The sequence below is a fragment of the Myxocyprinus asiaticus genome, chromosome 9 (genome assembly GCF_019703515.2).
Source record: "Myxocyprinus asiaticus isolate MX2 ecotype Aquarium Trade chromosome 9, UBuf_Myxa_2, whole genome shotgun sequence".
NCBI lineage: Eukaryota > Metazoa > Chordata > Actinopteri > Cypriniformes > Catostomidae > Myxocyprinus > Myxocyprinus asiaticus.
The window spans coordinates 23,624,510-23,640,225 of NC_059352.1; the positions used below are offsets into that span (position 1 = coordinate 23,624,510).

General features: G+C 42.5%; 1 protein-coding gene across 4 annotated transcripts in view; it reads right to left on the reverse strand.

The window, feature by feature from the left end:
* The window catches only part of LOC127445811 (KN motif and ankyrin repeat domain-containing protein 4-like), a 110,401-nt gene that overhangs the window by 32,483 nt on the left and 62,202 nt on the right, over positions 1-15,716 (reverse strand). For all 4 annotated transcript variants that reach the window (XR_007898052.1, XM_051706159.1, XM_051706158.1 and 1 more), the window contains 2 exons: positions 5,141-5,203; positions 2,465-4,885 (listed from right to left, as the gene is read on the reverse strand). Coding sequence is in view for 3 of the 4 variants with exons in the window: in XM_051706159.1 (XP_051562119.1) it covers positions 2,465-4,885; positions 5,141-5,156 (2,437 nt within the window). In the remaining variant the exon portion in view is untranslated. The remainder of the gene's footprint in view (positions 1-2,464; positions 4,886-5,140; positions 5,204-15,716) is intronic.

Consider the following 15,716-nt stretch of genomic DNA (forward strand, 5'->3'; position numbering starts at 1 on the left):
CAAGCAAAAATATGCATATTTGAACTTATTATTTCAAGTTGACTTTGTCCAACAACATATGTTTTAGCTCTTTAGATTGTCTGGCTTTGCATGACTCTTAAAGCCTGCACTTCAAACTCACTGAGGCAAAGGCCTGTCATTTTCACCTAGTGTGTACAGCTTGTAAGTGGTATATTTTCATTTTGGTAGCCATTTTAACAAGTTAAAGCATCTACACAGCATGCATAAACAGCACATAGTAGCAGAAGCTTTCCTCTGGCATTGAATATGCAACTATTATCTGAAGAAAGTTTTCAAAGTATGTGCATGCTTAGCAGAAATTATGGAAAACAAATGTACTGTAAACTTATTTATCAACAGGATCTTTTGCAATAGCCTATGTTGTTATGAAGCTACACAAAATAATGGAGTTAATTACTTGCAGGGTTGGGAGTGTTACTTTTTAAATGTATTCCACTACAGATTACAGAATACATGCTGTAAAATGTAACTTGTAACATATTCCATTAGATTACTCAAGGTCAGTAATGTATTCTAAATACTTTGGATTACTTCTTCAGCACTGGTAGATTTTTTTCACTTGTTTTGACTATAAAAACTCTGCCAGTACAGTAAGACAAAATACACGTTAAAAATACATTCACTGAAAAACCTAAATATCTTATGCAGTGTTGTTTCTAAAACAAGATTAATCAAATTGATCTTGTTTTAAGGATTTTTAGATATTTTTACAGGAAAACAATACAAAAATTATTATCAAGAATATGATTTTTGACCTAATATCAAAGGTCTTACTAGAAAAAAAGAAATTATGATCCAACGTGAATTTTCTTTATAAAAAATATGATTGTGCCTGGTAACATGTGCATGTAAAATGGCTAGAAACAGCATTTTAGATTAGCGTAAAGCTGACAATTTACACAAGGTTTATTTCTATTTCTTCTGCTCCAAACTTACTTCAAACTTACTTCTCTGTCTGCTCGTATGAATGTAACACATCATAAGAAAGTGTTTCACCGCTGTTCAAATGCACTTTGGATCACATCATTTATATGTATAAATGTTTCCATCTGAAAGGACTAAATATTAAATGAAACAAATGACAATAAAATGCAAAGTAATCTCTTCAGTAATCAAAACACTTCTTGAATGTAACTGTATTCTAATTACCAATTATTTAAATTGTAACTGTAGTGGAACACAGTTACTTATATTTTGTATTTTAAATACGTAATCCCAATACATGTATTCCGTTATTCCCCAACCCTGATTACTTGTATGCATTGAAAATTTTCTATACAGGAAGTCTGACTGAATCCAGTTGATTTAAGCAGTTTAGCACACTTTGAGTTTTGTGTAAATGAATTGCCTTTTTTGGTGTAAATGTGTTTTTTCATGACAATTAAGTTTGTAAAAGTTCTCAAAGGCCAACTCCTGATAACCATTTAAAACGTATGGCAAAATTTAAAAATGGCTAAATTATAATATATGAATTTATTTAATGTTATCTATGGAAATACTCAGGGGGGAATTTACTATGAATTAATTGCACACAGTAGAAGCACACCTTACAGTATATGCATGCGCTGACTGTGCTGGTTAAGCGCTTGATTCACTAAAGGAATTATGCACAGCAGACAACCGCATAATCTGTGCTGAACGCAATTTGCATGGCGCAGTTCGGATCTTGCAGGCCAGTTCTGAGTGCTATTTAACGGAGGATGCAGCAGACCACTGCGATCTAGTACACTCTGTCAAGACTGTACAGCATCACTCCACCACTGTGATCCATTCCAGACACCTGAATCATCTTTTTAACATGCCGAAAGTGCGCTCGACTACACAGCGCATCTGGATATAAGCTATGTTATAACGCTTTTCTCCATCATTTGAAAATTATTTGATGAATTACTACTGCCATTATCAAAAGAAAATGCATACAAACATCTCTTTTTAATAAAATTCAGTTTACCGCCTGCTTTCCTTGGGTTTTGTGAATGCAGTGCAGAGTTTTGTGCATGAAGCGCAATCTACAGTATAATGAGCCTAATTTTACACAGAAAGGAAGCATGTTTGTGCGGAAAGAATGACAATAACTTAATTTGTACTCAAAACGTAGTGCTATTTAAGCACTGGTTGCGACTGCTTAAACTTGTTTGCAGGTGGTTAGTGAATTAGACACAGGTTTCTGTGGTGAAATACCATGCGTACAAGTTTCGTGAATTTTCCCCTCAATGTGGTAACCCAGAAATCACTAATTCTCTTATTCAACACAGACTATCACATATGACTTAGAGATACGCAATAAGTTGAGATCATATTTTGTTTTTATTAAAAATTTAACTATAATACTTAACAAGGTCTACACTTATTATGAAACTGCTCAAATCAGTCATTACTGTCTATTAAATGACCATGCTGAGAAGGCACATGAATGACAACATGGAAAGAGACTTCATCCTACCAGATTGTTGTGCAGCCCCTCCTTTCTGAACAGGTGAGTAGAAGGCAGACAAGGCACTAAGGGAGCCTCTCAGGTGGCTTTGAATTGAGCTTATTTTGGATGCATGAGGTTTCTGGGAGCTCTCTCCTTTTGCATCCTGGCCCCCACTTCCCAAGCTGGCCCACTGCTCATTGAGAAGCCCCTGTATACGATTAACAACCTGACCGATTGCAGCCGGAGAAGCAGAGGCCTCAGCTGCCCTCTGAGGCTGAAGGTGTGGTTCTTCTTCTTGTGTGTACTTTTGCTCCTGTTGTGTTTGTAAACCTGTACTTTTTTCAACTCTTGTTTTATCTGATACTGTGCTTCCAACACTTGCATTCTCAACAGATTCTTCCTCTGCAACTGAGGTCTTAAAGACTTCACTTTCACTGGCCATATTCTCAACCATGACACTTTCTATCATTACGTATTCTTCAATGTAACTCTCTGCAACCACATTTTCACTGACCTCGGTTTCTTTAATTTGACTTGATACACTTTCTTCGATATCACCCTCTGTTTTATTGTCTTCTACTGCATCTGTCTTCCCTAACATTTCAGAGACTTCTCCATGACTAATATCTTCAAGATTATCCTGGACTTCATTCTGCATTGCCCGGTCACACATGACAATCTCTACTCCTACAATTTTGTCTTCTGTAGTGACTTGTGCCAAGACTTCAATGTCTCTTGCTTCCACAGAATTTGTTTGAGTGCTTGAGCATTTCATGTCTGTTTCTTTGGGACCATCATCTGGTTGAGGTTCTGTTGAGATTGCTTTCTCCAGGACACTTTTGCTGTCTGTACTGACTGATGCATCACAAGTGAGAACAAGTTCAGGACCTTGAGTTTTTTGCTCCTCGACTCTGTCGATCAGTTCCTGTATTCTCTCATCCTTTCGTCTATTCTCGTCCATCTGCTCCCTCAGTAAGGTGTTTGTCATTTCCAGTTCACAGCTGGCCTTATTTAGACATTTTTCCAAAGTTTTCAGTTTTACTTCTAGCTCCTGGTTTGTGAGAAGCTTCTGCTCACCAGGTTGGGAGATTGTATTCTCTGCAATTATAATTACACTTGGTCCCTCAGCCAGCATTTTTACAGCATCTCCTTGAGTGGACTTACATTCAAATGTAGCACCTGATTCCTCTGTTTCTGAAATTCCTTCTGAGATTGTGGACTGTTCATCTCCTAACAAAGTCTCTGATGATTTCTCCTGCTTTTCAACTGGATCTGAAACATTCTCTGATGCTTCTGCCTGAAGTATAGAATCATTCAAAAGTCTCTCTGATTCTTCTGGATCAGTGGGTGTTTCTGCCTTCTCTATGAGTATCACTGGCACAGACACCGGAGCTGGCACTTGTTCCTTCTTTGACTCTGCATCAGTTACCGGTTCATATTTCTCAAACTCTTTCTCTACAACATTCTGTGCCAGAACATTTTGTTTCTCCACCTGTTGTTCTGTGGTTTTGTCTGACTGTACTACTTGAGGCTTTCCATGATCAGATGTAGTGTCCGTGGAAAGGGAGGGAGTATCTGTCCACTCTATTATAACTGGACAGACAGCTTTGTCTTGAGATTCACTTTGAGGAACCTTACTCTCCAAATGCAAAGGGATCTTTTGTTCAGACTGCTGCTGCTGAATTCTTTGAAGCAGTTGCTCCCTCTCTGCTCTAAGAGAGCATATTTGAGACCTCAGCTCTGGGATGGTCCTGACTTGATCCTCTAACTCACGAACTCTTTTCAGCGCAGCCGTGATCTGTTGGTGTATGCTGGCCCTGTCCTGGGGAACACTGCCTCTCCTGTCGCCATCGTCTGCCGGCCGAAAAAGTTTCTCTGCTGAGCCATTTTGCGATTGTGAACTCTGTTCATCAGTTGAGTCTGAACCTTTCCGGCATGGGACGTTAACAGGCATGCTAGAGGCTCTAAACAAATTAGGCCTGACATTAAGGCCCATGGACTGTTCATTGGAGGTCTGTATTTGAGACTCTTCTCTAGCTTTGGGGGAAGGGAGATAAGTATTTGCAAGCACCTTTGACTGGCTGGCAGGGGAGCTTCCACTACTGCTACTACTAGTGGCATCACTGGCTTGGAACTTGAAAAGCTGCTGGACTTCAGTGACACGTGACTTAGGTTTGGACCCTAAAGTGGAAGTATTGGCCCATGTATCTTTGGCTAGAGGTCGAGCACCATGCCCAGGAAGGCTGAAGTTCCGTGGCAGTGTGCTGTATTTTGGCCCCTTGTTCTTGCGCTGGATGTGTACCCTCTTGATTGTGTTCCCCTTTTCGATGTCATCTACATATTTCAAGAAGTCCAGATCCAGGTGAAACCCATAGGGCGTCTCTACGGAATACGGCAGCTGTTTCCTCTGCAGTCCACTCTCAGATGTCTTGGAAGGAAAGCCATTTGCTGAAATAAAAGGTATATGATCACTCATTTTGCATTCTTTGCTTGTAATTCCAATTCAAGCAGGCATTGTATTATGGAGCATATTGGACATAATTAGACAAGACAACAAAGCAGTTGATGGTGTCATCATTGTACATGATTTGGAAAACATGAAATGCAAACACACTTTTGCTTTGCTAACTTATTCCTGATGAAGAGACGCAGGAATACATTTACACATTTGAGAAATGACAACAAAAAGTTTGGTATTCTTACCACTTTTCTTATCCATTATTTTAGTTTTTTGGGGTCATGGGATCTGCTGAAAATGCGGAAAACCTGTGGGCAGATAAAAAATAAAAATGAATAAAAAATAAAAATGATTATTATGCATTAATATTATAAATCATCTAATATTTCAATGACAACAATATTTACAGTTTGTACAACACTACACACATCAGTGTGATCAGGGTTCATTATGTGAGGCAATGACAAAAAAATTACAGACTACACTTCCAGTGCAATGATTTTACCTGAGAAAAACATGAATGTTTATGGCATTTAAAAACCCCACACTACTTATTCAAAGCACAATGTTGTCTATGCATACGTTTTATTTAATTTACCCCAGATGGGGACGCTAGAAGCCGAGGCTCATTGTTTACGTGGGATTGATGTAAGCAATGGAATTTATTTTATTTTTATTTTTTTTGCCATTTTAGATTTAAGATTCTTCAGGGGCTTACGTAAGGCCGCTGATCAAAATGCATCATGTTAAAACACACTGAATACACCCTCAGACTGAAGGTCTGGAGATTTACTTCCCAAAAGTTCCCAAAATATGTGCCCTGTCATATTTTGAAGTCCCTCTAACTCATGTAAATGTGTTGAACAACATATTACAGACAAAAAGACAGTTTCACATAATAATGTGAGAAAAACTGCCCATGCCTTTGATTTAGTGTATGAGCACTTACTTTTCAGAAGTCACAACAAACTGCAAAATTCTGTAAATCTGAAGCAGCAATATACTGTAGGTTGCCCTTTAAGTTTTCTTACAAAAATGTTATAATCTCAGTTTACTGTGCCTTTACTAAACAAATATACTGTATGTTACATTGTAACAGTGTTTGATGTAGCTTCAGACAATGTATCCAAAAGAGCCCTTGAGATGTATTTATATTAGTGGTCGACCGATATTTTTTTTTTTTAATGGCCGATGCTGATATCCAGAGAGCAGGTTGGCCGATAGGCTGATACAATGCTGATATATCACACAATTTAATATAGTAAATAACAAACAAAAAAATTATAAATAATAAAAATAACAATAAACTATTATTTAGAACTATATTTACTCAATTTCACACAAAAATAAAAAATTATATTGTATTTTAAATGGTAGATAGCAGTTTTTTCACATATCTGTTTAGTCATCAAATTTTAGTAATTTATTTGCACATGATAAAATTGTTAATATATTATAAAGAAGTAAATAGCAGTACACACAGTATAGTAGTCCAGCAACCATGGATGTCATGTCCACTTCATCAATCGCATTTTCTCAAAACATACCGAATCAAACCAACTGTACATACAGTGCACAGTGAATAAGACGTTTACTTATAGCACACGTGAAGCGCTTTTACCTTGGGCTGCATCCAAAAACGTAGGCAGCTGACTTGCTAACTTGCTGCCTAATCAGTTAATGGCTTAACTGACAGCTGTTTTGTATGAATGGAACTCTTAAGGAAACTGGTATCTGAACATTTTGAAAAGCACATTATTTTCCTACCTCCGTATACAGCCTCCAATGGCAGGATTTTTTTTTTATTTCGGACACAGGCTTGAAGTTACATTCACGCGCTCGTACGGATCCAGCGCAGGCCTCAATCTCCTGACAGTTTAAATGGCCTGGATCACCTGCTTGAATTGTGACCATTTGTGACTGATTTGTGAATCAGAGGAACTTCTGATCCTGATCCTGAAGTTTTTGATCTGGCTGATAGAATACGCGCTTCAGAGGAAGATAATAGATGAGCGCTCGACGGGAAAAAACGCTGGATTTTCGTGAATGACATCTTTTTAAATGAGATATCTTCATATTTGTAAACTGTATATAATACAAGTTTTCATTGACATTTGCCTTTTTATCATTAGACAAGACAGTTAAAAGTTACAGGGAACTGTTGAGGAGAGAGAGGGAGAATGAAACAGGCGAGCACTTTAATGAGCCCATATTATGCTCATTTACAGGTTCATATTTTATTTTGAGGGTCTACTAGAATAGGTTTACATGCTTTAATGTTCAAAAAAACATAATTTTTCTCATACTGTACATTGCTGCAGCACCTCTTTTCGCCATCTGTCTGAAACACTCTATTTTAAAGCCCCCTTTCTGAAAAGCCCAGTCTGTTCTCATTAGTCAGCTGGCCCAGTCTGTTGGGATTGGTCAACCGCTTAGAGCGTGTGTCGGAAATGTAACGCCCCTTACCATAACCGAAGTAGCCCTTAGGTGGGCATTATGCAAATGTGTTACATAGTGACATAGCTAAGTAATGGCTGGACTGCAATCCAGGCGTTTCAGGCAGATCAGTAGCAGTGTTTTCTGTGGGAGAGAGTAACTCCCTTTGGTATGGACTTTGTGCTTTGTAACTTTGCAGACCTTTTACATGCACAAACAGCTATATTACACACTAAAGGAAAGGTAAAATCCAAAAAAGCATAATAGGGCCTCTTTAACATTATGAGCTCAAATGCGTCTGCCGCGGCTCTGATATGTGGACCGTTTTAATGACACTGTGTTGCACACCGGTCTATTATTGTAGTAACACGATGGCATGTAACAACAAAACGAACTGTGACTGGTCATTCACATGTCTCAGCCATTTCACATGCAAGCAGGCGATTTTCAGTGACCTCAAGAAAAATATCAGCCAAACAGGAAAATTTATCGGCTGATGCCGATAATTAAAAAAGTCAGAATATAGTCTGATTTATCGGCCTCGCTGATATATCGGTCGACCACTAAATTATATAGTCAAATGATACATGAAATATAAACCTTCTGCTAGTGATGATGATCCTTCTCATACCTTTTGCTTCAGCTGAACCACAGTCAATCCCCACAGGGCTTGTTTGCAGATCTTAACTACGCATGGCACTTATGGGAGAAAGATTACTCAAAGATGTGTCATCTGGCTCTGATTTCAATGTTGCAATTTGGGCCAGAGGTTTGCAATTCAAGCTAAGGAGGCTTAGGGCAGTTTGGAAAAAGGATTTTCTTCAAAAGTGCTATATGACAATGTCTCATGAAAGCTAGATCATGGGATTTATCCTGACTGGTATAGATAAAAAAGCTAGATGCTGAAATATTATTTCATACCTCTCAACCTCTTGGAGTTGAAGCTACAACAAAAAACTGTGCATTGAGCTGTGCGCCATTCAGAATCTTTGGGGTGAAGTTGTTTCCTGTTTGAAAGGTGTATTTCAGTAAGTCAAACAGGGATAGAAAAATGCCTTAGTTGCTGTTTAGAAACAGACTCTGAGCCTTGGTTTTGTTGAGAACTCAAGAGCTAAGCATTCTGAAGCAAAGAGGTATAACAGAGTGCCGACACAGCATTTGGTGAGTCAAGCATCGATCGACTTGCTACCACGATTTCCTTTCACAATACATTCACTTTAGAGAATAATGTTTCAAAAACCATAGTAGCGTGAAAGAGAAATAGGGTGGTGTGGCATAGAGTTAAAAGGGATAGTTCACCCAACAAAACTGAATTCTGTCATCATTCACTCACCCTCATGCATCTTTGTCCATACAATGAAAGTGGATGGTGACTGAGGCTAACATTCTGATTAACATTTCCTTTTGTGTTCCATGTAAGAAAGCAAGACAGATTTGGAACAACATTAGTAAATGGGTTAGTAAATGACAGAATTGTCATTTGTGAGTGAACTGCCCCTTCAGCATCAGTTTCTTCCAGTGGGTCTGTCCCTGTAAGAAGTGTACTACAAGTTGTTTTCAATTAAAACATTTGCTAAAGGACTAGTTATTAAACAACAGATATTGACAGAAAATTCTGAAAGTGCAATAGGTCTTAAAAGTTAACTTGCAGGTAAAAATCATTAGGGTGACATTAGGGTGACCAAACTTCAAGATTTTATGCCATTCTAAGCTATATCCTGCATCCTGACAAGCCTTTTGCCCCGGTAATTAGTCTTATCTTTAGTTTGATTGCTATAAAAGAACATTTTAAACTGACATTACTGTGATCCTGCTTTTGCTATATTGGGAAAGCAGCAGCATTGTGATTTGTCCCATATTTTAGCTTTGCACACCCAAATTGCTAAGAATGTTTCCTAAACCTAGAGAAATGGACATGAAACACACACCTTTTACATGAGATATCGGCTGTGAATCTTTACAAGGTCGCCACACTTGACATAAGCGGCTGGGGGAAACATCAATGCATGTTTTCTGTCATATTTTCAGTCAGATGCAGGTAATTTTGCCATACATAAATGTTTTTGTATAATTTGACATACAGCATTCGAGTGCATGATTTTGTTTATCACCATTTTGATTTAAAAAACACCAGTAATTCATTATGTGAAATTACATTGCATATGTCAGTGCTTGTTCTGGAAAAGAGAAAAACAGCAGCACTTTTAATACAAGAGACAGACACAGTGGGAGTGGCATCACAGAAAAGGGGAAATAAAGTGTCAGTGGGGAAATAGTGTCCAAAAGAAAGGGGGAATCTGGCATCCTCGCTGTGAAAAGGGGCTTATTAAATTGTGCCCCTCCTATCTCCTGCCCAGTACTGTTGTGAGCCTGGCTGAAGGACGGCCAAAACAATGACACTGTAATCGAAAGATAAATGCACTATTTCATGCTAAGTGTTTTCTCTCCCAAAAAAATCCATTACAATGCATGGTTGCTTAAAACAGTAATAAGATTTGTACTGAGACAGTGGCCCTGGAAGGCAACATTATTTTTTTAGTGATATACTGTATATACTATTTTTAACACATTAGTCACATACTGTCTGTCTACAAACTGATAAGCCCAATTTTAAATGGAAAGTGGGTTCACTGAGCTTTAAAAATGGAAAATCCTTAAGCTTAATTATGGGGAAGAAAATGCTTGACAGAAGAAATATTGTCTTTCTCCTTTTATTGCAGCTTCGTTCTTTTGGCAAAAAGTAGTGTTTATTAAAAGTGAAGATTGAAAGATTTGGTTCTTCCTGTTGTTGTATTAAAGCTGTATTCAATCTAAGTGCATTAGGGGCCGTTCACACCAAACCTGCTTTTGCGTCCATCCGTGCTGTTTTTTAATTATTTTTCTATGGCATCAAGCTCTAGGTTGACCTCCTTAACCACTGCGCAGCATCTCACACCGGAGCACAGTTTAAAAAAACAGTCCCGTATTTAAAGCTGGAATGTCCCGTATTTGGCTGATAGAAAGTTGGCAATGCTAGTCATGGCGCTATCTTGTAGTGTGTACATGTGATTGTGACGTGTGATTGACTACACCTCTAACTTTGTCTCGAATGCAGCATAACAAGAGGGTATGTTGATTTTTGATTCATTAATAGAATGGTAGCAATAATATAAAAAGCTACATCTGTTGCTTCCTCCTCAAAAAATATGGATTTGTTAGTTGAAAACCACTGGTGCACCATTTTTTATTTATTTTATATGCTGGCACTTGATAAAGTGATTTAAGCTAATTGCTTAGAAAATTAAACCTACTGTACTCACTTTTGAAAATGTTGCAAACAATTTCCATTGCCAGTAATCTCAAAAACATTAGAAAGAGAAATTTTAAGCTGGTCAGCAAAATTTTTCAATAAGTTTGTCTCATTGTAGTGTCTAAAAATCTGGTATATCCAAGCCATTTTAAATAAACATTGCTTCTTTAATCTCCTTTTCATTCTTTACAAGCTTGAATTAAAACAAAAACCAAAATCAAACCAGGTCGGATTCAAATTGGATTTTGTGTTGCCCAAATATAAGTGATTTCACACAACATGTTGGAGGACACACACACACGATCTACCAGAACACACCTCTGGCATGTCCCAGTTTCTATCACTGTCATCTTGTCACCCTAACTAAAATATTAACAAATTAATTGTTTGTTGTGATGGCACCAAATTCTAATGCATCATTGCTACAATGGTAATTAAGGAAATATTAAGCATCTTAATAAGACTCCTTAGTGTACAAACAGCCAGCATTTATCCCAGGATTCTGCTCAAGGCAAGCCCCATATACTGTAACAGTGTGAGTCTGAGCTTGACTGACAGCTGAATCCCCAGAAACTGACACACTGCAGCAAGCATAGAAAATTTTCAGCTTCTTAAGTCCTCCTGGAGAAGGAAGGAACAAGACAGGGACAGCAGGGGATAAGGGGCATACCCAGCCCAAGAAATGTTTAATGTGATCCAAATACACCATCTGTCCTTGAGTCTTAATAAGCCAGAGCTGGAATGCTGTTGTAATTGCTGAATAAAGTAAGGTCTAGCCCCTTGTCAATTATCCACATGGAACAGGAGAACACAACACTGCCTATTTAATTAGGTACTAAAAGAGAGAGAGAGAGAGAAAGAGAGTTAGAGAGAGAGCGAACAAGTAAGGAAGTGAGTGGGAGAGAAAAAATGAGAGATGGCAATTCATGTTCCCTGAAGATAAATTACTTTAATAAGAAGACTACCATGCAATCCTCTGTTGGCCTTGTTTAGAGGAATCTGTTTTAACTTATATAACTGGTGGTGATATAATTTGAGTGAATATAGCTCAAGACTTAATCAGTTTATGCATTTGATAATAAATTTATTATACACATTATTATAAACAATTATTGCTTGGATATTGAGTTTTCAGGTTGTCCCAAGATTAGTGAGTCGGACAATATTATCGACCGATATTAGACTTTCACAGATATATCGGTTTCCCTATCTGTCACTCACTCGACGTTGTGTCAATGTAGTGACACTAGGGGTCACTCTTGGGAGCCCCAAAACCTCTGCTTTTTGAAAAAAGGCCAATGGGAATTGGCGAGAGGAATTTGCATTCCACTCCCCCGGACATACGGGTATAAAAGGAGCTGGTATGCAACCACTCATTCAGATTTTCTCTTCGGAGCCGAGCGGTTGTGTTCAGCGAGCTGAATTACTCTGCTGATCCATTTACCTCGAAAAGCTGTTGGATTTACGGCGCATTACAGCGGCTTCTCCCCCTCTTGCACTGGTGAAGTGCAGAGAACGCCCCGGCTCATCTAAGGGCAAGTTTGCAATCTCGTTTCGGCGCTCGCGAAGTGGATGAGCTCTCGATTGCAACATCGGAGAGTGGACTGTCCAGTCTGATGCTGAGGACTCGACTGGGCTCCCACCTTCAGGTGCGGTCGCCCAGTCGCAGCCTGATGCGCAGCTGGCAGCCATGCTTGCACAGGCGGCTGCGTGTATTGGGCTGGAGTGGAACCCTCCACCCCCCTGGAACCCTCACAGCCTGACGATTGGTTCCTGGGCCCAGAGCGCCACTCACGGCCGCGCCTCGCCCCGGTCCCTTTCTTTCCGGAGGTGCATGAGGAGCTCATGAGGTCGCGGTTGGCACCTTTCACTACCCAGACCCGGTCTCTGAGCTTCTCCACTCTCACTACCCTCGGTAGTGGGGCTTCCAGGGGGTACTTGGCGACTCCCCAGGTGGATAAGGCGGTTGCGGTGCACCTGTGCCCGCAAAACGCCGCCACTTGGTGGGGCCGCCTGAGACCCCCGTCCAGTGCCTGTATGTCATCTCTGGTGACTAAGGCCTGCGGTGCTGCTGGACAGGCCACCTCCGCCCTGCACGCCATGGCTCTCCTGCAAGTACACCAAGCCAGGGTGTTAAAAGAGCTGCACAAGGGTAGTTCTGACCCGGGATTGATGCAGGAACTGCGCTCGGCGATCGACCTCGCTCAGGAAAGTGGGCGTCCGCATCCTCAACTATCTCGACGACTGGCTTATCCTAGCTCACTCTCGGGATGTGTTGTGTGCACACAGGGACCTGGTGCTCACGCACCTCAGCCGACTGGGGCTTCGGGTCAACTGGGAAAAGAGCAAGCTCTCCCAGGTTCAGAGCATTTCTTTTCTCAGTTTGGAGTTGGACTCAGTCTCGATGACAGCACGCCTCATGAACGAGCGTGCACAGTCAGTACTGAACTGTCTGAAGGTGTTCGGACAGAAGACAGCGGTTCCACTGAAACTTTTTCAGAGGCTCCTGGGGCATATGGCACCCTCAGCGGTGGCCACACCGCTCGGGTTGATGCATATGAGACCACTTCAGCACTGGCTTCAGACTCAAGTCCCGAGATGGGCATGGCGCCATGGGACACATCGCGTGGTCATCATGCCGATCTGTCGCCACCTCTTCGGCCCTTGCACTGACCTTGCATTTCTACAGGCAGGGGTTCCCCTAGAGCAGGTCTCCAGGTGCGTTGTGGTTACGACGGACACCTCCAAGATGGGCTGGGGCGCCGTATGCAATGGGTACACAGCCGCCGGCTCCTGGACTGGCCCACAGCTGTGTTGGCACATCAACTTCCTCAAGTTGTTGGCAGTACTGCTCGCCCTGCGGAGGTTCCGGCCGTTGATCCAGGGCAAGCACGTGTTGGTCCGGACAGACAACACAGCGATGGTAGCATACATCAACCGTCAAGGCGGTCTACGCTCCATTGCATGTCACAACTGGCCCGACCGTCTCCTCCTCTGGAATCAGCAGCACCACAAGTCGCTGCGAGCCACTCACATCCCGGGCGACCTCAACACCGCAGCGGATGTGCTGCCACGACAGGTTACGGTCAGGGGAGAGTGGAGACTCCACCCCCAGGTGGTCCAGCTGATTTGGAGTCGATTCGGTCGAGCACAGGTAGACCTGTTTGCTTCCCGAGAATCCTCCCACTGCCCGCTTTGGTACGCCCTGACCGAGGCACCCCTTGGTATAGACACGCTGGCACACAGCTGGCCACCGGGATTATGCAAATACACAATTCCCCCAGTGAGCCTACTTGCACAGACCAGGTCAGGGAGGACGAGGAGCAGGTCGTCCTAGTAGCACCCTACTGGCCCACCCAGACGTGGTTCTCGGACTCATGCTCCCCCTCCACCTTGAAGGTGTATGTAGCCGCCATTTCGGCACATCACGATGCAGTGGATGGTAAGTATTTGGGGAAGCACGACTTGATCATCAGGTTTCTGAGAGGCGCTAGAATGTTGAATCCCTCCAGACCGCACCTCATCCCCTCATGGTACCTCTCTGTAGTCCTTTGGGGTCTACGGGGAGCTCCCTTTGAGCCCCTGGAGTCAGCTGAGCTTAAGGCACTCTCTTTGAAGACTGCCCTCCTGACTGCGCTCACTTCCATCAAGAGGGTAGGGGACCTGCAGGCGTTCTCTTTCAGCGAATCGTGCCTGGAGTTCGGTCCGGGTTACTCTCACGTGATCCTGAGACCCCGATGTGCCCAAGGTTCCCATGACCCCTTTTAATGATCAGGTGGTGAACCTGCAAGTGCTGCCCCAGGAGGAGGCAGACCCAGCCTTGGCTTTGCTGTGTCTGGTGAGTGCTTTACGCATCTATTTGGATCGCACACAGAGCTTTAGAAGCTCCGAGCAGCTCTTTGTCTGCTTTGGTGCACAGCGGAAAAGAAGTGCTGTCTCCAAACAGAGGATCGCCAACCGAGTCATTGACACCATCATGATGGCATATCACGCTCAGTATGTGCCGCCCCCCGTGGGGTTACGAGCCCACTCTACAAGGAGTGTAGCAGCCTCCTGGGCCCTGGCCAGTGGCGCCTCTTTGGCAGACACCTGCAGAGCAGCTGGCTGGGCAACACCCAACACCTTTGCAAGGTTCTACAATCTTTTGGTTGAGCCGGTTTCGTCCCGTGTATTGTCAGGTACGAGTAGGTAAGTTTCGGGACAGCTGGCCGGGTGTACCGCTTGCGCATAGTGCTTTTCCCCTCCCTTGAGGTGAAGATGTGCGCTTTTGACTCCCAGTCGTGTTCACAAGCTGTGATCCCTGGATGACTTTCCTCCTTAGCCCTGTGGCAGACGAGTTTGCGGAGAAACTCGCTGCCGGCCCAGTACGTGTGCTAATTAGGCCCTGTACTGAGGTAGGTGCTCCACATGTGCTGGTTCCCCGTAGGTGACCCCATGTGATATCTTCCACTAAATCGTTTCCCTGTCGGTAAACTGCATCTTCCTTGCCCCTCTGCCCCCGGTCACCATGAATGTAGAAACTCCTCCCTCCTCGGGTAGGACCTACCATGGGACTTCTCCACATGACATACTTCCGACAAGACTCGGTAAGACCATGTGATGTATTTCCACTCAAAATACCCCCCTTTTCTCTGGGCGGGGTGTGGTCTCCACGGTGTCTTCTCCTTGGGAGTGACACCCCCCCGAAGTAAACATTTATGGCCCCCAGTCGGTTAACAAATTCCACTATTTTTGGGGAGGAAAAAAGAGGAAAAGAGGCCACGGCTGGGCTAGCCTGTCCCTATTTTTTGGGCAGTCGACTTGTTCCCGAAGGACCGTTCGAAGCTCATAAGAGCGTTGGGGGAGGTTACATGACAGCCTGGTGCGCTGGCTACGAGGCACACAGCGGTCTGCCCGTCTCGCACCGCCAGTCCACGTAACACAGTTCAGCTAGTTGTGGAGTTTTGTATAGGGACCCCTAGTGTCACTACATCGACACAACGTCGAGTGAGTGACAGATAGGGAATGTCCTGGTTACATTCGTAACCTCCGTTCCATAATGGAGGGAACGAGACATTGTGTCCCTCTTGCCACAACACTGAACTACCCGCTGAAAT